At 40.7% G+C, this 26,211-nt stretch overlaps 2 protein-coding genes across 2 annotated transcripts; both read left to right on the top strand.

Moving 5' to 3' along the window:
* The first annotated feature begins 3,967 nt into the window (after positions 1-3,967).
* Positions 3,968-5,968, top strand: LOC142367439 (ictacalcin-like). The gene is made up of 3 exons (XM_075449409.1): positions 3,968-4,022; positions 5,291-5,438; positions 5,703-5,968. The coding sequence occupies exons 2-3, from the start codon at positions 5,301-5,303 to the stop codon at positions 5,847-5,849; spliced, it is 285 nt and encodes a 94-aa protein (XP_075305524.1). The 5' UTR covers positions 3,968-4,022; positions 5,291-5,300; the 3' UTR covers positions 5,850-5,968.
* Positions 5,969-7,392: 1,424 nt separating this feature from the next.
* On the top strand, positions 7,393-21,988 carry snx27a (sorting nexin 27a). Its single transcript, XM_075449047.1, has 13 exons — positions 7,393-7,814; positions 11,455-11,680; positions 11,836-12,028; positions 12,365-12,429; positions 13,347-13,451; positions 13,597-13,675; positions 13,937-14,100; positions 15,363-15,452; positions 16,153-16,302; positions 16,474-16,602; positions 16,802-16,861; positions 17,042-17,090; positions 17,829-21,988. Exons 1-13 carry the CDS (start codon positions 7,504-7,506, stop codon positions 17,897-17,899), a joined length of 1,692 nt encoding a protein of 563 aa, XP_075305162.1. The 5' UTR covers positions 7,393-7,503; the 3' UTR covers positions 17,900-21,988.
* Positions 21,989-26,211: the final 4,223 nt, after the last annotated feature.

A 26,211-nucleotide genomic window follows, 5' to 3' on the forward strand; every position in this document is an offset into this window, starting at 1 on the left:
TCCAATCTCTTGTGTTTACTGATTGCTGTGTTTGTATAAGGTGAAGACGTTCTATTACATTTTCTATGACTTAGATATGACACTACCCACACCCTATCACCACACCTCCTCCCTTCATTCACTGTTAAATTGCACTGTAGAGTGTAAGAATGAAAATAGGTGTGATAATGTTATTCCCATATAATGTTATGAACCTTGCACTCTTTTCCTGATAAAATACCGCTTATCGCTGCCCTGAGGAATCTGCAGAATGTTCTAGGCGTGAACACACCCCTCTATGAGACACAATAACTCAGTTGATGTTGCAATTCTCCATGCCATGATGCATTCAAGAACAGACATACAATACGACAGGGTAACTGAGTTTCTAGTTAACGTTGATTTCATTGAGCAAGCCCTCGTGAAGTGTTGAAATGTGGAGGGTGAGAGTCACAAGTTGCAGCAGATAAATACAGCACTGTTTTCTCACTGACTAAATTATTTTTCTTGTGACGCATGACTGCTGAAAGTCGGCTAAAACCAAGGGGAAAAAAAGGACTCCGTTTCTGATTCTTTCCCAAACCAATCTCACATGCCTCACTTCTTTTCAGGCGAGTTCCACCAACTTATTTAGACGTTAAGGGTAGTTGCAAAAAAAATAGTCATAGGTAACAGTTTCCACTGATGAGATGCCAGTCAAAGAGACTGAGGAAGGTCTGCCTGAAAGACTAAACTCTGGGGGAAATATCCTCGGTGGCACTAAAGCTCTGTGCACACATCTGTGGGGAGGGGCCAAACCTCTTGGTCTTGTCAGTGTTCATGGTTTCAGGGTAAACACTGAAGTTGCATAGTTACGATTTTCTGACTCAGTGTGTGTGTGTGTGTGTGTGTGTGTGTGTGTGTGTGTGTGTGTGTTAGTACAGAAGCGCCACACCCATGTGACCCACAGCCGAGTTTAGAGTTGGTGAGTCCAACATTGTTAACTGTATCCCTTTTGTGTAGTTGGCATCAGTTCTGGTGTGAAGAGATCACTGCATCTGTAGATTCCTTTTCCGCACTGAATTCATTCTAATAGATTTTTCCTGTGCATGGTATCCTTTTATTATGCGCTGAAAGAAAAAAAAAAGCTACAATTTAATGTGAAGTTGAATAAATCTTTGAAGAGACCAGGACCTGATATGAAACTTAAATCCTTTGTTTCCTGGGTACACAGACTTCTGAAAACAAAGATTCTGACCCTTGTCACGAACTCTGTAAAATACACCTATTCCAGTAGTTCCTTGTCAGGGTGTGTGTTGGTTGGAGCTCAGAGATGAGCAAACACTCACAAAAGCATACCACACCTGACTTGACACACAAGTAGAAAAGCCCCCCACAATGGAAATATGTTAAACAATAACACTAGTGCTCTGAGCGTATAAACCCTCCTAGCATCCGATTTGTAGCTGTTCCACAGGAAATGACATCAAACTATTGTGCTCTTGATACTGTTTTCCAGTTTTTCTGCAGCTCCTCTTTTGATAGCTGTGTGGAGGGTGCTTTGAAACCAAAATTGAGGGCTCTGTCCAAGGAAATAGAATTGAAATCAAGTGAAAAAAATCAAGAGAATAAAGTTTTTTCTAAAAATCTGCATGATCCCAAGTTCTTTTCTTGGGTACAGTATTTTAAATACTTGCAGTGTTTCAATGTTGCATTACTTTATTGCCCTACTTGACTTCATTTTACAAGAGAATGATTTACTTTTTAGTGTACTACATTTCTCTCACAGCTGCAGTTGAAGGAAAACATAAGTAAACGTATGATAGCCTACATAAGGTCGTTGTAAAAGCCATCTTACAAAGATCTGTCTCTGACAAAGTTGAGAATTCAAACAGCCATCTACATTATCTTTACAGCAATCGTGATCGAACTAACCATTCCATGTGAGGATTAGATGGAGGCTTCCTACAAAAGGAAGAAGGACAACTATACAGAGTTTGCAGCTGCATGCTTACAGGCTGTCTGGAGGGTGCTTACATTCGAACTGATACAACTTTCAGGTCCCTCCCCCAACCTCTACCAAGCTCCGAATCGCCCCCCAAACCCCTCCCCCTCTGTGGACGAGGTTGTGCACGTGAGTTCACACCAGTGTGAGCGCACACAAGCTGGGGCAGACTCACGCTCAGCAGCGTGTGCACAAGCTGTGATTGACAGGTAGGATTCCTCCACCCTAACTTGATTGGTTAAAAACAGCCGGGAGCGCTCGGTTTTTGTAAGCATGATTACAGGCTTCAGAGGGAGCTACAGAATTCGTTATTTTTCCTAAACAGCCTATTTAATATTCTACTTCCAGAATCCCATGACAGTTCAAGCTAATATGACTAAAAAAAAGTTGCCGACTACCGCTTTAACTGTACTTTGCCTTGAGAGTTCTTTTGTTTTAAAACTGGCACCATATACTAAATAAATGGAATTTAATTCCAACACCATAAGCTTTGGGTTGTGACTCATTTCCCTTTATTACTCTGGTGTGCAAGCAAACACATTTGGCCTCCTGAGTGAAATTTAGTCAGTTAGTATTCAGCTTTTGCCCTGAACATCTCCAGAGAGAGAACCCTCAAAATGTTTTTTCTTCTAGTGCATACGCTTGTACCACTAGATGGCAGAAGAGTGTAGCAGTAGCTATAATGTTTGCTATGACAAGTTGATTTAAAACGTTACAGATGTACCACAAATACTTTCAAATGAATAACAGCTGGATATGAAGCATATTGGATTCTCCCTCCCAAATAAAGTAGATCTGAGTCAGTAACTTTCCACACAGAGAAAAAGGAGGGCACAAAGGGAGATATGGTATGAAAAGTGGTGATCATTCTAAACTATGATCTGTATTAAGCTGTGCTTTGGATATGTGAATTAGAGGCAAAAAGAATCAATGATCCAGTATCCTGACCAAACAGGAGAGGCAGATGAGACTACTAATGCAACAGACCACACACAGAAACAAACATGTAAACTGAAGTGCCACAGTGCAGATTTTTCTTTTTGTTGGGCTCTTTGACTTGAGCTTTTAGGACATAACTATGAGTCACAGCCTCACTACAAAACTATGGGGAAGAGTGGAGCCACTTAGGACCGTAACAGTCAGAGCACAGTGAGTCACTGTCTCCAATGTTTTCACTTTAGAATCACGCGCTTCTTGAACAACAAAATACATTTAAGAAAAAAAGTCTCATACATACAAAAAAAACAACAGAAATTCGATGTATGGCATGCATTTACAGCATTCTATGATTGACAAGTGGGTAGAAAATAAAGTCCATATTTAACTATGTCAGCCTTCACACTTGGTTTGTATCTTAAAAAGTAAGAATGATTTGTTCAGGATTTAGTGCATATGAATATCCACAGCAAAGCACAATTAAAACCTAATGATATGGTTAAATATGCATGTACAGAGAGTTGCAATTGTTCACTCTTAAGGGGGGACATCAAAAGTCACAAAAGATTCATCTTCACAAGGCTCAACACTAAAATAGATTATACAATTTGTGGAATTTTTTCTAAAGGATGAAAAAAGTGACCTCTAAATAGAGCAGCTGACTACTGTGTCATTACAAAACATGCTTCAGTTCACAAAAATGAAGGTTTTATCCCTCCATACATCAACTTGTAAAGCAAGAGTCTTAAAAAGCTAGGCTAGGCCTTTCAAGTTATTGTTTTTTTGTTTTTTGTTTTTTTCAAAATATGTAGTTACATTTAATCAAACTGACAAATAAAACCGGAGACTGACAGAAAACAGACAGTCCCAAATAGAAAAGATTTCATGATCCATTATGCTGTTCTGCAGTATTATGAAAATTCTTCTTAAATGCAAACGTGCACGAGTTGGAAAATGAAGAAGTGACCAGACAAGAAGGGAAGAAGGGGAGTGGTTGGAGATGATAGGAGAATTCTGGAGGGAGGGATGCAGGGTGTGGTGATGTATAAAACATCCTTCGCACCCGCCTCTTCATCACTGCAGCTCGACTTTCACCCTTCGATCTCCTTAAACTTCAGTCTCGGTGAGTATGGAAAACCTTAACAACCTTGTATCGTTTATCTGGTTTTTAATTACTGACTTTGTTGGAAACTTTTTTTGCACTTTGAGCTACTTAAGGCACTTTAGATATAAGCACATAGACTTAAACGTTGCCATCAAAATGGGCAGTTTGTGTTTGTTCTGAGCAAGCCACATACTTCATTTTATTGTCTGTGAAACTTGATGTCACAACAGATATAGTCTATTTGGCTACAGTTCAATTAACTTGGTCAGACGTGTCATTTTACTGATGAATGCCACATTCGAGAAATTAGAACAGACATTCAGTTCTTACCATTAATTAGAACCAAATTAGGCATCTGAACAGTGGCTCAGTAGTATTTCAGTGCTCTCTCCCTCCTAAATTCCCATCTGTTTACAAACCCTGTGATGCGACAGTTTCCGCCACTAACCACACTCTAGGGAGGGAGCTGCGCCATCTGAGTCACATTGAAACCACAACTGAGTCTCTTAGATTTATGAAGTTGGTGGAAAAACAACACTATTTAAACAAACTTCTTAAAGATGACAGGAAGCTGAAGGGACACTTGCTTGCTTCACACTCAAGTCACATTCAACCGAGTGCCTTGCAGACATAAGACTGTTTCCACAACAGTGTCCTGTGTCACTCAGCAGTGATGCTGCGTTAGAGACCAGTGACAGAGGAACAAAAAGGAACAGTAGGGCCCAGGTGGAAACCTGGGGTTTATTTTTATCCATCTCCATGGAAAACTAAAGGAAAAACACTGGCAAAGACAAAAGTAATGATGTCAGACACTGGCAGCCCCTGAAGAGCTTTTAATGAATGAAAATCCAAACATGTATATAAGTTCATATAATTGTATTATTTTCATAAATTGCCACTTAAACTGTAGCAAGTGAGGAAAAGCATTTTTTTTATTTTTTTTTTATACTTGTTTTTTATCAAATGGTGTGTTTACTTCTCACAAGATGTGATTCCTATTCCACTGTTTCCATTGTAACCACTCCCAACTTGTGGGTATAAATGAAGTCCATTGTTAAGATGCTATTTATGACCACAATACCACATGATTAATCTGCAGCAGTTAATATTAAGAGTAAGCTCTGAGATGGAGTCAAAACATGAACAAATCAGACGTTTGCACTCGATCAATGTATTCCCGTTGGAATCTCAAAGTACCTCCTCAATCTGGGGACAATTGCAGAAAAAGGAGGACACATTCCAAATATATGATTGACTTTTTATATCTTAATTTGTCTTTTTAAAAGAGTCACCATCATGTCTGACATCCAGAAGGCTATGGCTCTCCTCATCACCTCCTTCTCTAAATACTCCGGCAAGGAGGGAGACAAGAACACCCTGAATAAGGAGGAGCTGAAGGAGCTTCTGCAGAATGAGTTTGGAGAGATGCTGTGTGTAAGTGACCCCTGAACTAGCTCCCAAAAGAATGGGTGAATACAAGGGCCCACTACTATATAGAGCTTTGCATTAAGAGAGAGGTGAACGCAAAATATTACAGTGTGGTTTATGTGATTATTTATGCATAATCAAGCCAAGTGGCAGGTTTTCTTTTTTTCATTGATGGTCAGTAAGTGTAATGAATAGAACTTGAATACCCTAAAATGAATTCAAATAAGCACCTGAAAAATATAACGTGTCTTTTATGTCTCTCACCTGCAGAAAGCCAATGACAAGGCAGCAATTGACCGCATCTTCAAGGACCTGGACAGAGACAAGAGCAACAGTGTGGATTTCAGCGAGTTTGTCAGCCTGGTGTGCTGCCTCACTCAGATGTGCCATGAGCACTTCATTGGCAGCAAGAAATAAGAGCCGAGGCGCCACCTTTAGGCCAGCTGAGAGAGCTGCCCTTCAGTGAGAAAGATGACCATGAAGTCACAAAAATCATCTTGGAATGCAAAAATGAAATAAACTTTCTTTCTCGGAAACTCTGTGGTCGACCATTTTCTTTAATACAGCAGATGCTTGTGGTGCGTGCCCTTGTTAACTTTAAGTGCCTTAAATTTCTTAACAACACAATGCATGCCTTGCAGCTTGATTTACTTCAGTAAAGGAGCCATAGCGCTGCAGCTCAGAAAAGGAAGGAAGTCACTGATGCTGCTTCTGTGCAAACTACAGCTGCTCAAGGCTGCACAAACTGCAGGATAGGCCTCATGAGTTGTGCATTTGTCATACATCTGTCGAATGTAGTTTTCTATAACAGTTCAATTATCCTTTTATTAAGCTTTGGGTATTTCAGTTTAAGCTTAGGTGCAGACTGAAATGCTTTATTCTTTCAACTTGTGTAATCAACTTTATTTGTTTATTCGTGAACTTTAAACAAGCTTCTACAGTATATGTTTTCCATTAGGGTGAGGACATTGATAAATTTAAATATTCCTTCATAATGCATGTAGGCTATTAGCATGTAGTGCCAATCATGTGCTTCAAGGTCTGACAACCTGCAGGTTATCATACCAACCAAGTACCTAATTTGGGGTCCGAATACTTTATGTAGTCAGCTACTAAATATAAATTACATCTCAGTATTTTGTTATCAGCAACATAATCCATTAGATTAAAAAAAACAGATCCAACGTGAGTAGTTTTAGATAACTTTAAAATCAAACATTAAACAATCCCTTCCCTTAGAATGTAATGACAATCTAATTATTCATTTTCTTAAATATACTTCCGACTGATTATAGTTTATTATTTTTGTAAACTGATTACATAGTTCAGTTTGCATCTAATCTATGACTCGCAGACCATACTAAATCAGATGATTAGACAGACTATGTCTTGGTTATTTTTCTATCCTGAAATAAGGAATTAGAGCTTCTGTTACTGTTTACTTAGATTTTGCACAATGAAATTGAACAAAGCACAGTGTTATCAGTACTCTGAGGGACATTAATTACAAAGATTTCATGTCAAAATATCACAGTTATTTCTTTAAACAGTTTTATCAAATGTTATCGATAAAACTAAACTATTGCGTGTTTATTTGTTATTTGTCTGCTTGTATCTCTAACTTTTTATTGTTGTTTCTTCCAGTTATTCATTTGTTTATGTATTTATTTTGGTAAAAAACTGAGTTGCAGGCTGCCCATGTATGGCTGTGCCAGAAAAGTTGAAAACAAAATAATCTTGATTAAATATGTTGTCAAATCAAATTGTTGGATGCTCATCTTAAATATCTAAACAAAAGGAATACAAAGATATTCACATATAGCCTTTATTTGATGTTAAAGTGTGGAATAACCTTGGATAGAAGGGACGTGAGATTATAGACCAGACTTTAGGTGACGCCTCCGGTAAGTCACGTTGTGAGGCCGTGTCTCGTGACGCTACCGAGGGGCGTGTTATCGCCAACAGAGTCGGTCTGTGTGGAGCTAACGTAACCGAGGGACAGAGCCCGAGTGTTGTTTTGAATTTGCTAGAAAACACCGAGTGGAGGAGGGAGTTAGTGCCTGTTAAGAAGATGGCGGACATAGGAGGCGATGAAACTCGGCCGGCTCTCCCCACGGCATCCCGCAACGGTCCAGTTGTCGGTCCGTCGGCGGGCACCGCGGGCCAGAGCGCAGACACCGTAACGTCAGGTCCGCGGATGGTGAGGATCGTGAAGTCGGAGTCCGGCTACGGTTTCAATGTTCGCGGTCAAGTCAGCGAGGGAGGACAGCTTCGGAGCATCAACGGGGAACTGTACGCTCCTCTTCAGCATGTCAGCGCTGTTTTACCTGGAGGGGCTGCAGACCGAGCTGGGATAGTGAAGGGGGACAGGATCCTGGAGGTGTAAGTCTGAGTCCACCCGTCAAATGAATACAGGGGCTTAGCAAGTGAGGCTAGTTATCCAGTTTAGCCTTTGTGGATCCAATTTCATGTGTTAACATTAGCCATATTCAATGCTACGACACATCTATGCCAAGCAAACAAAAGTAGCCATCTAAGAAAACAGTTACTTGTTCAGCTTGTGGGTATTTTAACTAAACATTTTAGGAATTAGCCTCACAGAACTAGCGCTGGTTGAGTTAAGCGGAAAGCTAACCATCTTACATAAGTTGGACAACAGCCTGTGCATGTTGATTAGCTTTAGCTAGCTAGCAAGCCAGGTAGCTACTGTTTTTGGCTAGCTACTTACGCAGTGACTGCCCCGGCGGAGAAGTGAGGACAACATTAAAATGACAGCACGGTTAACATTTTACTGTCATGTGTATAATGGTGATGATTTGTGTTTTGACCCTGTCTGAAGACAGGTAGTGATGGCAGTGTTGTCCCCTCAGCATCTTGAGGGTGAGAATGTGAGAGCTGATGAGACCATGGCAGCCGTGTTGTTTACATGGGACTGTTTGAGTGCTGTCGGTTAGTTTCGGTCTTTATCGCTGCGAGTGTCCTTGAGTGGTTCTGATATAAATGGTTGGATCCCAGATACAGACCATACAACTGCTTTTTGTGTGGCCAAACTCTGTAATACAAGAGCAGGAACAGTAGCAGTTCTTCCCCTAAGTAGAATTGAATGCAAATAGTTTTTCAAGGTGTCTTCTGGCTTTTTATCCATAAAAAATATCTTAACAGTGCATTTGTTATGAGGAATGTATTGACAGAGAGACGCTTTCCTTTCGTATTCATCGTTGTAGACTCAAAATAATGGCTGACTTGATTGAATATCCCACTTAGGGTAACAAACCTGATAATGAGCCGATGCTGAAATGCATGTAATTGCCTAAATACTGTTGGTAAATAGCTGCAATTCCTACGTTGCATATGTTTTGGAGACCCATGTGGATGTCTGACTGAGGATTAGCTTTAAAATCAACATTTAATTTGAGCGCTGACAACATGTCCATGCATTAAATTGACCCAGGGCCAAACTAAAAATAAGGAAGAACAGAAGAAGAAGAAGACAAGAAACACTCGTGTGCTTTTACTTGCTGAGACAGCAGCAGCGTTTAAGCTTTGAATCTCGCAGGTCATATGACAGGACCAAAACTCGTCATGTGATTTATTAACCAGTTTGTCCATTTTGCAAAAAAATTTCTCTCAAGAATCATCTGCTCGAGCGTGACAAATGTTGGCATTTTACCTCGTAGGGTTTGCAAATAGCAAAAGTTAGTTTCAAAATGATAGAGGTGTGGTGTTTCCTCTTGGACTTTACATCTGCAGCTAGAGTGTCGTTTGCATAAAACATCGGATTTTCATTTTCTCTTTTGAAAACAAATGCAAAGATCAATTTGACCGCTCTCGTGTATGTAAAAGATTCAGCACTTGCATCATCGTGTTCTCTATGGACTCAGCCTACTGATAAGCCACCCTTTGTTGCCAAATAAGAAACATTCTTTTCAGTTTTGACCATTGACTCTCAAGGAAATGTATACTGTTGAAATCCCTGAACAGTGAAAATCCTTTACAGTTTTCACAACAACATGTGAAACTCCACTTGCTGTTCTCTCTTTTTGTTCAGATACGTTTCCTGCGCTGCCAAGGCATTGACAGGAAAAAGTGAAGTGAACTTTTTGCTCCAATAAAATATTCTCTACTAAGACAGTAGAGCTGCAGCGGCGCTTCGGGGGAATACTTGATATCTGTTTGAACCAGATTCACCTCCTATACTTTCTCACTGAGACATCTTTCTGAGTGACATTGGTGTGTTTCTGTTTTTTACTAGCAAATGTTGATGGGTTTAGGGTTGGTGCGCAGTAGGTCACCCAACCAAGCAGGCTAATCGTAGAGCTGCACGACAGCTGCTTGAATATGGTAGAAAATCATAATCACGTATGCTTTGGACGTTATAGGGTTCATAGTTACGTTGCATTATTTTGTACTGATAGTTGGAAATATTTAGCATTGGAATAAAAATCACAAAACTTGTCTGTTAACTGTTTGAACTTTAAATAGAACTCCACTGAAACTGGTTTGTGTGTAAAAATAACAACACGCATTGGGGTTAAAGCGATGGCCGTCTGACATCTTCGTTTCCGAAAGTGTACAGGACGAGAAGCCCTCTGTCATGTAGAGGCAGAGGGTCGAACCGCCAGGCGGGCAGCCCGTAATCATCCTCACGCAGGTGCATCTACGGAAACCCACAGGACGATTTTATTTCTTCCGTAGCGTTTAGCTGACCTAAATCTTCTTTTCATCATCTTGCCACGAGCTGAGTTAAACATAGAGCACATAGTCCTCTTGGGAGGGGTGAAGACGCACCCCCTGAAAGAAACAGACAAGAAATGAATTTATTTTGCCTTTTTTCATAGTCCCTGATGATCAAATTTGTCGAAACAAAAAAAAATACATTTTAAGTCCGCTTCGATCTGCATTGCGGTTTTGTTGAAAACAATTTCTCTCGTTTTGTCTGTTTTTTTTCCCCTTTTTCAGTTTCTAAGTTGAAGAAATTCTGCTTTTCTTTGTCACAAATACAGATTTTCCTCATAAAGTTTAGCTTTTTGATTCATTGTTTGAATTTGTGTGGTTGATATTCGTTTAGAAAAAATTCACTAAAGAGTGCGTAAATATTTGCGTTGTGTCAGTTGCATGAAAACACAACAGCGCGTGTGTTTCTAACAATGTGTGTCAGCCCTCAAACTTTTAAATAATTGTCATCAGCTATCATCAGCTGTCAAAAAGAAAAAAAATCTACATTGGTAAATTGAATCAGGTTGACGGTAGAAGTTCTAAACTTCTATTTTCACTTCTTCGGACCCCTCCTGCCCCCAATTTAGTTGTTCAGTTTAACACTTCAGAGGAATTCTGTCATGTCAGTATCTGCTCCCTAAGTCGCTGACTTTATTTTCAATAGCCTCACGTTGTTTATTTGAGTGTCGTACCTCCCTAATCCGTGATAATACAGAGAATTACATTTCTAAACAATAATACAGACGTGGCATATTGTTAGACTTAAGCTAGCGCTCTTGCTTTTTCATTCCTTTCCCTTGTCTATCCAACTGTTCTCGTAGGAAGATTAACAGAGACACCTGATGCTGCTGCCATCTGGCCTCATCAAAGCCAAGAAGGGAGGTGTCTCTCGGCACCAAAGGAAAGGGAAACAGTAGAGCTGGACTGACTACTCCCAACTGTTGGTTAATGAAGGACAATGCCTTGATATTTATTCACATTTCAAAGGGACAATGTACAGGAAACTTGGAACATTTAGACTAATTTTTTGTCATGCTGCAGTTTCAGAGTGGGATTGCCATTATATTCCTGGACACATGAATCAGTAGTGCTTCAGTCTTCAGGTGTAACTTGAACACCCTGCATCAAATGCACATTACATATAACACTGTGAAATCTGATCTTTTTTGTTGACTTTTTCTCTCACAGAAGGCCACAGGCTGGCTTCAGGTTAAACTAAATAAAACTAATCACTTAACTGTAATTTTTTTATGAGACTCTGCATCACTCTCCCTCACTTTCTCCTCTTTCTGTTGCTTTCCTCCAGCAATGGGGTGAGCGTGGAAGGTGCAACCCATAAGCAGGTGGTGGACCTGATCCGTGCAGGCGAGAAGGAGCTGGTTCTGGCTGTGCTGTCTGTTCCACCTCAGGAGGCTGACGGATTAGAGGGAGGAGAGGACGTCCAACCCAACTACGATTACAGCGACAAGCAGGCCGTGCCCATTTCTGTTCCCACATATAAGCACGTAGAGCAGCACTCTGAGAGGTTTGTGGTGAGTGCCGATGTGACTTATCTTCCTCTTCTACTTAAAACAAATGAAAAGAAGAAACAACATTTTGTGGGCATCTTAAAGGTAGAATTGTAATGTATTGGAAAAACACTACATGGCTTCTCTAATCCTTTGTGTTGTTGCTTTAATGGCCACAGGTGTACAATGTGTACATGTCAGGTAGGCAGCTGTGCTCAAAACGTTACCGCGAGTTTGCCATCCTGAGCCAGAACCTGAAGAGGGAATTTTCCAACTTCAACTTCCCAAAGCTTCCCGGTAAATGGCCCTTCTCCCTCTCCGAACAGCAGCTGGATGCTCGTCGTAGAGGCCTGGAGGAATATCTGGAGCGAGGTAGGCCGATGCAAAGAGGTCGCTAGTGTATTAACCTGCTTGTGTTTTATATTATTTTATATTGTATTAACCCATACGTTGTTCAAGAAGAGTTACTGCTTCATTTTAAAGTTCATGTTTGAGTACGACCAGCTGTTTAAAACAATTAAAACCTGAATCCACTCACAGATATGTTGTTCAGATAGTTGAGCCTGAAAATGGACCATGGACCTGCTGTCAACAGTTTCCTGAAGCATTCAGTAAATGCTTTAAATCTGAACACTCGATACAGACAGTGGTATTCAGTTCCTCTTCACTTATTTGCTTCTGTTGACGCTGTATTTCTTTTCACTCCAGTGTGTTCTGTGCGGGTGATTGGGGAGAGTGACATCATGCAGGAGTTTCTCTCTGAATCAGACGAGGTGTGTATGTATCAATTGGTTCACCCTTGTCTATGTAAAGTTGTTTTTCTTTTTGTTTTCATCCTTGATGTTGAACAGAAAGGGGGGAAATGTCCTCCCTCCCCGAAGCTTTCAGTATTTGCTGTTGATTGCATTCCCCATGTATAACAATATAACAATTAGGGTGCTTATTCATAACTCAGTTTTCATGTAGAACCTTGTGAATAATGTGACTGGTTGCCATCACTACCCCTTCACCGTGTTGCGACAGTAATTCAGAAGGGACGAAGCGAACAATGGCGAGGATGGGCCTTTCATGTGTTCTGCGTGTGTCCTCAAAACTATTAATTTGTTGTCTCCTCAAGGGTGGATGGGTGATGGGATTTAGGCAAAAAGAGGGTTCTTTAGTGCCATGAATTGGCTGGAATATGTCCATTCAGGCTGTTTTACAATGAGAACGTAAGGTTTGGCACGTTTGGTGCCCTGTATTAGCTCCTGCCCTGATAAAGGCAGTTAACGTGGTACTACTTACAGTGGCAAATCTCCAGAAAAAAATTATTGATAGCCTCTACGAAAAGTGTACATTATTCTGTCAACAAGTATATGCACTTGACATTTGAGTTTGCATGAAGGTGTTTGGCTGGTAGTTTTCTGCAAGTGTTAAAATCAGTTACAAGTTTCCCTTGCTCATATTTTGAGAAAATGCCAAATTCTCTGCCTCTTATTTGATCCCATATTTAAGTGATCACATTCCAGTGCCTCTGGACTTTTGTATTTAGTTGTTCTCATTTGTTAATGGATGCTCTTTTAAACCTTGACGCACCGAGCAGTAACTCAAACAAACCGACGTTCTGAGAAATAAGAAACTGTTGATAATCCACAGTGATGCATGCAGCTCTAAATGTGTATGGATGATTTTTTTTAACTTCTCTGTGCAGAATTATAATGGAGTGACAGATGTAGAACTGCGGATAGCCCTGCCAGACAAGACCACCATCTCTGTCAGAGTCCGTAAAAACAGTACCACAGATCAGGTGTACCAGGTAAGGCCACATAACAGCTGTTTGCACGACACTCTGAAGCAGCTTTATTATTGTACAGGCTTTCCATTCTGTGCCGAGTGTGAATTATCTGTGAGTTTGTGTCTGCTGGAAGATGCATGACTGGCTTTATATTGCTCCTCTGCAGGCATTAGTATTGAAGGTTGGAATGGACAGTATTATGGCGAGCTACTTTGCCCTTTTCGAAGTCATCAACCATTCTTTTGGTAAGGAGTTAATGTTTCTTTCAAAAGGGCATTTTTCAGACCACGAGATATTATTTTGTGTTTAATTTAAAACCCTCTTAGGGTGAGTTCATCACATGACTACCAGCGCTCTAAATAAAGACTTGTATCAGCCCACTGGGAAGTTTAATTTATTTGTAATTTTGAACAGCAAGGGCAGCTAAACTGGTATAGTCACAGTTATGCTTTTAATTGCACACCCTGTTCCACATCCCTTTCCTTCCATTTTAATTGTTGTTGCAGTGAGGAAGCTGGCACCCAACGAGTTCCCCCACAAGCTTTATGTGCAGAACTACACGTCAGCTGTTCCGGGTACCTGCTTAGCACTCCGCAAATGGTTGTTTAGCATCCAAGAGGAGGAGCTGCTCAGAGATAATACACTGGCACTGCACTACTGCTTCCATCAGGTAATGAATCTTCCTTCAAGAATCCGCATGTTTCTGACATACTGAGTGAAGCTGACTCAACTATTCATGGCGGTAACAGAATGTTGCAGTTCTCCAACCAGTTAACACTTAACTTATCAGCTTTGCTTCTTGGCTTTGTGAATAGTTCCCTCAGTCATTGTAAATACATAAAGGCTCGCTGAAGCAGGAGCCGTAGATAGCTTTTGTATTGTCCAGCTTTTCATAACTTTAATCACAAGAATGCTTATGCAGCCTCATGTGCCAAACCTCCCAAACTAGTTATGTATTAACAGTTTTATCTTAACAAGCAAAAAATCATTCTTCCCTCCTCTTTGTAATTTTAGAGGTGTTTTCACACAATCCATGGCACTGAATTTAAAAAGAAACCCAAGTATGGTGATGTTCTTCAAGCTGCTGATCTACTGAGCTTCCACAGCTTTTTGAGTATAAAGGATGAATTTAAAAAATAACTGTCTAATTTGAATTCACTAAAATAGCTTCAGCAGCTGCCTGCAGGCTGTCCACCGACCAGGAAAGGTCATTGCTTAAGGCACGTTAAGCATGTGACGTTCAGAGGTGTGCTATTAAAGCCAACGTGAAAGCACAAAAACAGATCTACAGTATGATTACTGGATATATTGGCCGTGTAGGGCAGCGCTTTTAACACATTTGCATCGCTGCATGAAAGTTGCTGTGGATTGCTTTTATTTTCTATTCTATTTTAACTTGATTGAAACCAGGAAAGGAAAACTGTTCCGAGCGAGTCCAGCTCAGCTCAGCAGCAATAGACACGACAATACACATAAACTGGACCCAAAATGTATACAGATGGATTCATAAAATGGAACTTAAAACATCATGAGTTCAAACTAAAAAAAAGTTTGAAACATTAATATAGGACAAATGGGGGTAGAATGGTCAATCACAGCACCGACAACCAGACATATTTCTTTGGTGAAACCAGCTCCCAAAGATAAATATATTAACAATATTTGTGGTGTAACGTTATAGTTCATCTGTCATTGTTAGAAAATTAGAGTTGTAGGACCATTCAAGCAAACATTGAGCTAAAACTCATTAAAACATTTTTTTTTTTTTTTAGATTAGGAGGTAGGTGATGAATTGATTACGTTACTCCTTTCATTGGTTACATTTCTAGCTAAATTACTTCTGTGCGTTATCATTTGAGATAAATGGTGTATCTCTTTTTTTTTTTCTTTTTTTTTTTTGCCATCTCCCATCCCCACTCCCTGTCTGTCTAGGCACTGGATGATGTGAAGAAGGGATTCATAAAAACAGAGGACAAATCCTACCAGCTGCAGAAACTGGCAGAGCAGCGCAAGATGGCCACGGTCAGAACCACAGACCAGTCTTTGTTTGGGGAGGGGACAGGGATGACTACACTTTGTGCCTTCTGACCAGAGCCATCACCAAAACACTTCCAAATAAAAAATGGGCAGAAAAGCCAGAAACCCTTTCACGCTTCAGAATACAGTGCTGTGGTGTAAACACACATAAAGCCATTGAGTTTATGTTGAAGTTTTTGTATGTGTGAGGGTTTTCTGTCTTAAGCTCAAACTACATTCACAGCAACATTACCAATTCTGTTTCTCAAACAGAAGAAGCATTTGTGTTTATCAGTAATTTTTAGTGTGTTGGAAATGTACAGGTTAAAAAAAAAAGCCACGACACCTGCTTAGCTTTAGGGGGATCAGGAAGGAATCGGAACCTGAACAAACCACAGTTGTGGGCATAAACACTGTCCTGCATGAGAAAGACGGAGGGTGATATATCTTTATTTGTTTATGGAAAGTTAGAGTTCATGCAGGCTTTCAAATCTCAACAAAGAGCACATAAACATGGAGTGCATACAAAAAAAATGAAGAAGAAGGCACAAGGCCGGGGAACATGGCAGTTTTTGCAGTACAATGTGTTTTGTACTACATTAAGTCTCATTTTACATTTTCAGATATAAATGTTTTGGATAATCTGTCTTAAGCTAGTTACTTGCAGTAACAGTGACTGATACCTGTGTTCTGGAATGCTTTTTAGTACCTGAGCCTGTTGCGGACATGTGAAGGCTACAACGAGGTGATCTTCCCTCACTGTTCCTGTGACTCCAGGAGGAAGGGCCACGTTATCACAGCTATCAGCATCCATCACTTCAAGCTACACGCTTGCACTGAGGACGGCACGCTGGAGGTGAGCATTTGCCTCTGCGGCAATCATTTAATTTCTATCCTAATCTGGCTTCATACTTTTAATGTCTATGTTTTCTATGGATAGATTTCCCCAAAATACTGAATTTATACGCATACATACGTAGAGCTGAATCAATGTCAATCTGTCTCTCTGTCTCTCTCTCTCTCTCAGAACCAGGTAATTGCTTTTGAGTGGGCGGAGATGCAGCGCTGGGATACTGATGAGGAGGGGATGGCTTTCTGCTTTGAGTACGCCAGAGGAGAGAAAAAACCTCGCTGGGTTAAGATTTTCACTCCGTATGTAAGTGTGAAAATACACCTGAACGGCTATTTGACCTGTTCTGCAGGTAACAGACCCATCCTATGTGATTTACATCCTTTGCTTCCTCACATGTCATCAAATCTTATCTAAGAAAAAGAAGACGAGGCAACTGACACGGACATAGTTTTGCAGATTGTGGCGATTGGAAGCCTGAGTAACTATTTTGTTTCCCTTCCAGTTCAACTACATGCATGAGTGCTTTGAGCGTGTCTTCTGTGAGCTGAAGTGGAGGAAACAGGTAAGGACCACTCCTTTCCTCTTTCATTCTGGGAAATATGATTCGATGCCAGCTTTTGAATCTCTAAACTTAGCACATTGTGACATTCTTCACAGATACTGAAGCCACTTGCATCTTTTTCTGCAGTCTTTAGTTGAAAGTAAGTGTTGTATTTCACGTGTATTGTTTTCTTTGTTGTAGGTCGAGGAAGAGGCGTCTGATAAGGACAACAAAAACTGCAGTAACAATGGTAGGCAGCCGGCAGACTTGCAGTTTAGGACTGAATTTAAAGAGATCTTTTCCTCTTGAACACAGTTGGTTAACACCAGAGCTGAAGTGAAAGAGGCTAGATTTTTTTAATCTTTTTAAAAAAAAGTATATTTAGATGTGGTGCGAAGCTTTGCTTTGATCGATGGCACCCATCAAGCACCATGAATTATGCAAAACGTTCCTATCTTTGAAAACTTCCAATTTCAAGGGCAGATACAGCATTTCAAGTATGCTTCTTTCATGTAGTTGAGAAGAATATATGTGAATAGTAAATATTTGGTGAATTACCCCCAAGCACAATACACTTATTGCCCCCTCCTTTACATTTCTGTGAGGAGGCATAGAAAGCATAGGAATGTGACTCACTATCAAGACTATGATGTGAGAAAGCATGTACTCATCAATACAAGAATGTGGATAGGCAACTGCAGGGCAGGGTGCAGAATGAGAACAATTCTGAGCTTCAGCAGCAGAAATAACAGAATTAAAACCGTAGGACTGAGTAGCTGAGAGTTTAGGACATGTAGATAAGAAGCAAGGGCGCCCGCATATAACAGATGGATGTATTATAATGATAATCACTAATTAATGCACAGTGTCCCCCCCCAGCACACAGACTGATTGGTGTTGTGTTGTTGCAGCATTTTCATGAGTCACATCACGTGCGAAATCAGACGATCATTCAGACCTGTTCCCTTGAACCGTCTCTGTGTTCCAGAGTATCTGCCTCCTCTGGAGACGCAACAGAAGGGATGGCGCCACCTAGGGGGGGAAATCGCAACCTCCTAAAGCCACCTCTCGTCACTTGAACTCGAACTGGTCCACTTGCATCATCACAGTCACCCCAGAGAGCGCCCATCGACAAACACAGAAACGAGTGAGAGAATGAGGAGATCCCTGCCCCAGAAATAAACTGGCAGTGACCGACCGCTTTGGGAAATTGAAATTGTCACACTTATCCGAGTCCAGGGATCCACAGAGTAAGAGCAGTGAAGGGAAATATGCATAAACCAGCTTTCACGTAATTTACTAGGTTTCCATAGTGTGCCTGTTTCTACCATGCGTCTGCCCTGTGACCTGGGGCACAGCACTAGCATATTCTCACCCCTGGACGAGATGAGACGTGTCAGCACGGTGCGTGGTTGGTCAGGGTTGCCACAGCACCGTAGGAGCCATTTGTGCAGAGGGAGCACTTTGTGGAAACACCATGAAAGAGCTGACCTCTGGGATGGAAATGTGAGCGTTTTTCTGACAGACTCCCTCAGCCCAACATCCCACAGCATGGGCTTTGTACAGCTAATTGAGCTGAGATGAAAATAAGAGGGGAGGGATACCAGAAAAGTTTAGTTTTTTCTTTTGTGTCTGTTTGTTTGCTTCTTTCACGTCTGTGAAAAAAGGAAGAAGGCAAAAATCATGCTTTACACTGATGCTGGACATTAACACAGAAATGATGTTTTCTATCTCTGGGTCCTTAGTGTCCTGTCTTTGTCAGAAAATATAGGCAGCACAACTGTAAACAAAATGGAAATGGATGTGTTCGTATATGTATGTTTAACAATCTTACTTCTGATAAATTATAGATTAATATAAGAGCTTTATAAATTGGTTTCCTGATCTATTGCAATGAAGCTCTAATCGAATCTAATTCAAGACGCTCTAACGAAGCTTTTTTTTCTTTCTTTTTTTAACCCCGTCTTTTGGTCGAATCCACACTGCTGGGTGACGTCTGTAAGCAGACAGCCATTTGTCTCACTGTGGATATTTATCCCCATTGCAAATGTTTTATTGTGGCGATTTATCAAAGCTCGGTAGTTGAGAGGCGGAGGCTTTGTCATTCTCAGACCTCCGGGAATAATTTCCTGAAGGAGAGTCAAAACGTTAATGTTATTGAGTTGTCACACCTGACATATGGGTAATCCCGTCATCACATTGTGAATATTAACATAACAGAAGTTATGAGCCTTCCTGCGCTGAGCTGCATTTTTCTGAACAGGCAGCAGGGAGCAGCAGAGTTTTAGACTGACTACGTTGTTGTGCTGAACTAGAACTCATCCCAGAGCTTCTTAAAAGGATGCCTCTGGGTCTGTAAGTCACCCGAAAGTATCACTCCCTTGCAGTTTGTCCATCAAGCGAGTCAAGAGGAAAGATTTTGTGCTGTAAAGACAGTAGATGCATTAATTTGTGTGACTGCAGCCGTCAGCACACATAGCATAGCAGCTGCTCATACAGCACATACACAGATACAGTATTAGCTGTGTGCTTTTGCACATAATGTGCGACCTTTTTTTTTTTTTTTTTTTTTTTTTTACAGTTAACTACACTTTGTGAACTTAATTTTTCTCACAGAAAAGATAGAGATAAAAGATAGATTTTATTTGTGCGTTTCTTTTTGTTGCTGTTAATATTTAACATCTTTTATCTCACCTGAAGTGTATAGAACGCAGGTTTACATGCTCACAGACGATACTTCTGAATGGAGAGTGCGCCGAAATGTATTGATTGCAGTTTTGCCTCAGTTCAGTAGTTTTGATTAATCCCACTAGGGGCTTGTAGTTTATCTCAACTAATTCATAACTGACCCGTTCCTGTTTTGCCACGTCCAAAATCCTGAAATTAAGAACAATGTTTTTTATTTGGACGGAATTCCAGAGCACGTGTTCAAGCTTCACGATAGATTTGTTTTGCTTTTGTGCTTCAGCTAAAGAAGAATGTTAATTTCATGCCTGAGTTTAGTCGCAACGTGCTTTCAGTCGGAGCGGGCTCATCTGCATGTGTTGTGCGAGCGTGTCCTCTAATGTTTATCATTGACATTGCTGATAAGCTTTAGACTCTTATTGGACGAGTCTGATGAGCTGTCGGTGTGAGCGCCAGCAAATGAAGATGGGGTTTTTGTATCTGTAAGACAGCAGAGACAGCCGGCAGATTTAGACAAATGGGAAGTGTCTCCTGTTGTCTAGCTGCCGTTCACAGCCATGCTCGTTCTGTTTCAGCGTAACGCACAAATATCCCTGTCTGTCTGCTCCGCAACGACAAAATTGTTAAGTGCAGCACAAGATATTTGTCATCCAGTGGTTCTCGCTCAGCCATTCAACAGTTTATAGCAATACATACCACACTGCTAGCGTGTTGTGTGTTATACACACATCAGTGGGAGCTCTGTTAAGAGGAAAAACTGCAGATGCGCAGATTGCTGGATGGTCATTGTGACAGCTGGAGTAATTGGCAGTTTAGAGATGGATGATAGAAGAACCAGACATGTTCGTCCATGATAGTATTTTTATTTATTTTTTCTCGATGAAGAGAAGAGACAGCCAGAGCTTTGTGATTGTGTGTGTTGCCTCGTCTGTCCTCTGCTCTCACTCCCCAGGTTGGTCTCCCATCATCACAGGGGGATGCGGTTGCCGTGGCAGCACCACGTTGGCTCAACATGCTCAGTATAGCTTCTGTTCCTTTTATATATGTCAGCCAAGTGACTCAGTCCTCCCAATAATGTATTCAAAGCAGTGTTCTTTGCTGTTTGATGTTTGTTCTCTGTCCCCGTGGCTCGTGCTGCTGTGAATAGGCTTTTAAGAAAGCTGCTTTTTTTTTTTGTCTTTGTTTTCATAGTTTTGTGGTTTGATTTGTCTTGTCCACGCCAGGCGCCATCTTATGCTCAGCCACAGGCAGCGGCGCGTGCTGTCCGTTTCATCCGTGAGCTAAATGTCATACTAACTAATAAGGTAATAAAGCAACGGGGTGACAGGAATGTAACGAAGCACGTATTTGTTAAGATGGCCTGTGTTAGATATTGTTGGTGTATGCGGTGCCGTGGGCCACCTGTGATTGTTTTTGAGATGCTGGTCAACCAGAGCTTGTAACTGAATGATTATTTATCAAAAGAAGATTTTCAGGCAGAAGTTAAATGAAATGAATGTTGGATAATACAGCAAACAATGTGAGAATAAAAGAAAAATGTCCATGTGTGGACCTGCGCACCAGGCTCGGAAAGTTTGTTCATCACCAATTGCAGCCGGGATGCTGTTGCTATAGCAGCACCTCCGTTTTCTGGGTCTTATGTCAAATCAGTACAGATTTCAATAAAGTCATTCAGTGAGTCTTTTTCTATTTGCTTCAATTCTGTTGCATTTCATAAGGCTCCCGCTGCAGTTATTAAATGACTTTCTTCAGGCTGCTCAGCCGGTCTCTCTCTGGACAATGTTGGTCATTATGTCAGTCTAATCGGCAGCACCTCTGTGTGGACTCGTCAACCCCTAGAACGCACATCTGGCTCAGAGCACATTAGCTTCAGGCGTTCCTATGTTCTACCTGCGACTAACCTGGCAGGAGGATGTAAGTGCTGTTTAAAAGTGTTTGCCTGTGTGTAATTATTTGTTCACTGCTTTGAAAGACGAGGCTGTTCCGCAGCGGGAAGGCAGCGACATTAAGTAAAAACATAAGCTTGGTTTGTTTGTCTTTAGCTTAATCTGTAAAATGTTGTTTTGAAAGAAAGTATCCTTCTGACAAAAAAAAAAAAAGCACTCTTATTTCTCCAACTCAGAACTTTTATTTATTTAAACAGATATTATTAAGATTGGGGAAGTTATAGTGTGCAACCTTTGAGACACTATTCGCCATTGCTGTGTGGGGAACAGATACACGGAGAACTACCGAAACACTCGAGGTGTTTTAAAGTCGGGGTTTCTCATTTACTGATTGTGTAAAGACTTCACTTAACACCTGAGGCAGAACTAAGCTTAAAAAAAAAAAGGTTTTATATCTTAAATTGCCCTTGAAGGTTTACTAACCAGTATAAAAAAAAAAAAGGAAAAGTTTTGAAAATGTTGTGTAGAGTAATAAATTGTAACAATATTTTAAATAAAGTTATATATTGGAGAAATATGCTGATGGGCTGCATTTATTTTACATTCTTCAAGACATGAACTGAACTGTTTCTTCTTTCTTTCTTCATTTAATTCAAGTTGATGGTAATCTGAGCGAGCTACCACTGGGATTTTTACAGGCTGGTAAAGTATAAAGATCCCAGGTTGTGTTTATCAGCATATGGATTCTCTCCCTGTCTGGTGACACCTCACCCGTGTCAGGAGGACTGCCCACCTATAAAGCCATAAAATGGCCGCAGTGCTCATGTGGGACCAGTTAACCTCTGGAAGGAGGTAGACGAGCAATTAGTAGCTTTTAATTTCTTCAACCTTATGAAAGTCAAAAAGCGTCGATCTTTCCTGGGTCGTCTGAGCTGCCAGTCAAGGTGACGTCACTTTGGCACACAAGTCTCTGGGTCTGTTTGTCTGATGTTGCAGAGATAATTCCTGTGGCATTTATGCAAAGCAATTCATATGGAGTCGCTGGTGGGGGATGTTGCGCTGAAAGATTAGTAAGTGTAAACTTTGGCACAGACTTAATGAGATTAGGGGCTGGAGTGGATTTGACAGCAGCTTTTGTTTCAACACCTTTGCACTGCACAGCCTGCTGGACTACAATCGAAGGAGGGCTGATCAAGACGAGGAACCGATATGACAGCTTGCTGGCAGGAAGACTTAGCTTTTGAGAAGGTTCTAAAGACGAAAAGAAATTATAATGGTGTCATTTTCAAGCTAAACAAATGACAGACAGTGCTTTGTTGCAGTCCTTCCTCTTTCTTATTGTCCAGCTCTCATTCAAAATGAACTCCCTGCCTGCAAATGTTGCCGGATTTGTCGGGAAGGGAGAAGTGCTGTGCAGTATATTACAGCCCCCAAGGCCATGTATCATAGTTTGCAGCTCCTCAGGCACAGTATTCTGGCAGGGGCAGGGGCACAGTGACATTTTGATAGGCACATGCTACTCGGATCAAAATGTTCAGTGTGCCAAACAGGAGCTGCTGCACCCCATGCGGAAGTAGAGAAAGACCGAGGTCAGGCGTTACTCGCATCCAAAACACAGAGCCTCTTAATGCATCCCATGGAACCAAGCCCATAAAATGTTGTGTGCACTGGCAATGCTGAAGTGAAAATACCCATCTCATTATAGCTGTCTCACATGCTGACTGCATGCTGCCACCTGGGCTTAACTGCCTGCCCTCACTTTCCATTTTTCTAACACCCACATCTTCAGTGTTGACACTCATTTTTCATCAGGTTTTACGCTTGGTTCATTCTTATTCTCTGAGGTATACGTGAAATGATACTGCGATCTTAACGCTTAAGAATGAATGGCTCCAGCCAGTATTAACAGTCGTTTAGCAACCAGAGCTGGAGAACTGCTCGTTTTAAACTCAAGAGATGCCATTGGAGTATTGCAGTGTGACATGTAACCAATGTTATCGTATGCATGCTGTCGAGGTAGCGTGTGACATCATGGACAAAACATGCATATAACATGGAAACACAGCATGACAGAAAGAAAAGAAATGTACCTTTTACAAATGCTGTGTTTTCAGTTTTGTTGTTGAGATTTATGTTTATTCATGTTTGACTGATAACTCTGCAGTGGGTTTGATTCTTTTTTTGCTTCTCCAGTTGTGTATTTTTCCCTGTTAATAATAGGGAAAACTGCCCGAAAAAACAAACTTTCAGCAAAATTTAAACTGGTCTAACAATATAATCTAAAAGAATTTAATAACTCGTGATGCATTTTTTTTAGGAGTACAAGCAAATGAATAGTTCACATTTTCTTCAGTGTTGCCAGAGAACATATATTTCAATGCTCCTAATACATTAAAGGTTCTATGATATTTATAACCAGGGGTCAAATTGGGATTTGCTGTGTTTGCTTGTTCCAGGCAGGGCAGTAAATAAAGTTAAACAAGGTTGCACATCTTTCTGAAAAATTGCCAAACTAAATAAACTTGACTTAGCTTGGACATTAATTTTGATACTTTCTTTGCTTTAAAAGAAGGGATGATTTAAATTACCAATAACGATGTTACAAAACACAAACTGCTTTAGCTCCTACCTTTAAGAAGAAGTCTTTTAGTTTTTTTCTCCTCGCTTCTCTCATTTCTACATGTAGCTTTGAACCTTGGAGTTTAAATGAAATACACTTGTGAAATCTACATCATGTATGTGAGAAGTATGAAAGTATCAAAAAAGCTGAATAAATTGATTATAAAGTCTTTGCTCCTGTGAGATGCAAGACAAAAAAATAGAAATGAAAATGACGACAGAGATGGGAGTCTAATTATTTTCAATTTGTAAATGTTATTGCTGCAATTTGTCAGATTATCTAGCCACGGTGCAATTTACTCGAATAACGAATGTCCTGATGATGTAAGAGATTTCAAACTAGTTTGCTTGACAGTTTAATTCTAAATTAGGCTTAACAGCTGCAGAAGCTTCATTCGACAGTTAATGGAGGAAACCTGCCTCATATCTCATATCTCTATTGGTTGGAGTATAAATCGGGTGACATATAAACATTGTTTAAGACGGTTACGTCAGTTTGCGTTCTGTTATAACACCAAAGTTTTCCATACCTACATTTCTCATCCACTTGTCGCTCATCTGTCTATAATGTCTGAAAGATCAGCGATCTGCTTGCTGAAGCTATTAAAAGAGAAAGGGGACTGTGTGGAGGTGTTGATGTGTCCTTATGTGCTTTAGACTGTAAATGCTGTGGAGAAATGTCTCTTTTTCTTTCCATTTCTTCGTTCTGACCCTGGAGCTCTGAGCTTTGTAGACGCGCAGCTTGAAAGCAGCTGCTGGCACAGTTTGGGACGAAGGGTGAAGTTTAAGTGTTGTATTCACAAGCAGTCATTGAGGAATATACTATGTTTTGCTTTAAGTCAGAGAAATGCACTAAATATTAAAACATTTTATTGCTACCTTTAAATGAGGCCTTTGCGTCTGCAGAGGGGGCCGGTGACTCCCCCATGTTACAGTGCCAACACACTACAGTAGCTCAGGGTGGACAAACCACGTGCTTTTTGTTTTGTTTTGTTTATTTTTGCTGCCAACTTAGTTTGATGATCTGGGATATTCAATTTGATTCCAGTCTCTAAATTCACCACTAGATGCCAGTGAATTCAAAATACAGCTTAATTAATGCTACAGTGAAGATTGATTGAGTCACATTTTGATAAAAGACAGAAAAACCTCCAATAGCAGGAATCACATTCTTCATTGTACATATTAAAAATGGATTGATAGGTGTGTGTGTGTGGGGGGCGGGGGGAGGGGGGGGGGTAGATTTAGTTTTGTTGCGGAGTGGTTAGTGCTAAAATAAAAGCAAACTGACAACAGTCCGTTTACTCACTGCGTAAAACTTCTATGATTTAGTATTTACTAAATTTACACTTAAGCTGTATATTTCTTTTAAATAAAGGATTCATAATTTACCATTTCAGTGCAGTACAGCCTAACCAACAGTCTTAGATTTACCGTTTACAATAAGCGGTAAATGAACAGTCTGGCAAGAGAGTTAAAGTCTCATTCGGATCTACAGCTGAAGTGTGACATGTAATGGGGAGAGGTGAGGAAGTGATCTCTTTTTTTTCTTGCAATAAAAGCTCCTCTCCACTGAGCAGACGACCAATTGTCCCTATCAGGTTAGAATAAGGACCTCAGAGCTCCAGAGTGGCTGCTTATCTAACAGTCACACCTGAGTGAAAATGTGTTAAGTCCACTTAGGGTCTGCTTGTGTTGACGCTTCAGTGAAAACGGTGTGGGAGTCTCTCCAACATGCCACTCTTTGCTTTGAACAAAGGAAACCGTGGCAGTCTTTTCCAGTTGGGGTCCATATTTTTATTTTTTTGTCACTCCTCATTTTTCTGTATATCATTAGAAGTAAATGCAATGTTATGCTTGTTGCTTAAAGATTTTCTGAGTAGCATCAAGTGGCAGCATGTTGCCGATAATGCTTCACCTGACAGCGGAACGTACTTCTTTTCTTTCATCATCACTTACAACATAAGCGCATGTTATATGATGATTCATCCTCACTGCGTTCCATCTGGCTGATCCATCTTGACATTGAAGCCCATAACATCTCAGCCGACACGACTTTATAGCACTCTCTCTGATTCCACTAACGGCGCTACTCGGCACATAAAACAACACACTACCGTTTTGTTTTTACACACGAGGTTACCTTTACGTGTCACATCAGTACTTTTCAACTGTTGCACC

The sequence above is a fragment of the Odontesthes bonariensis genome, chromosome 18, assembly GCF_027942865.1.
Source record: "Odontesthes bonariensis isolate fOdoBon6 chromosome 18, fOdoBon6.hap1, whole genome shotgun sequence".
NCBI classification, from domain to species: Eukaryota; Metazoa; Chordata; class Actinopteri; order Atheriniformes; family Atherinopsidae; genus Odontesthes; species Odontesthes bonariensis.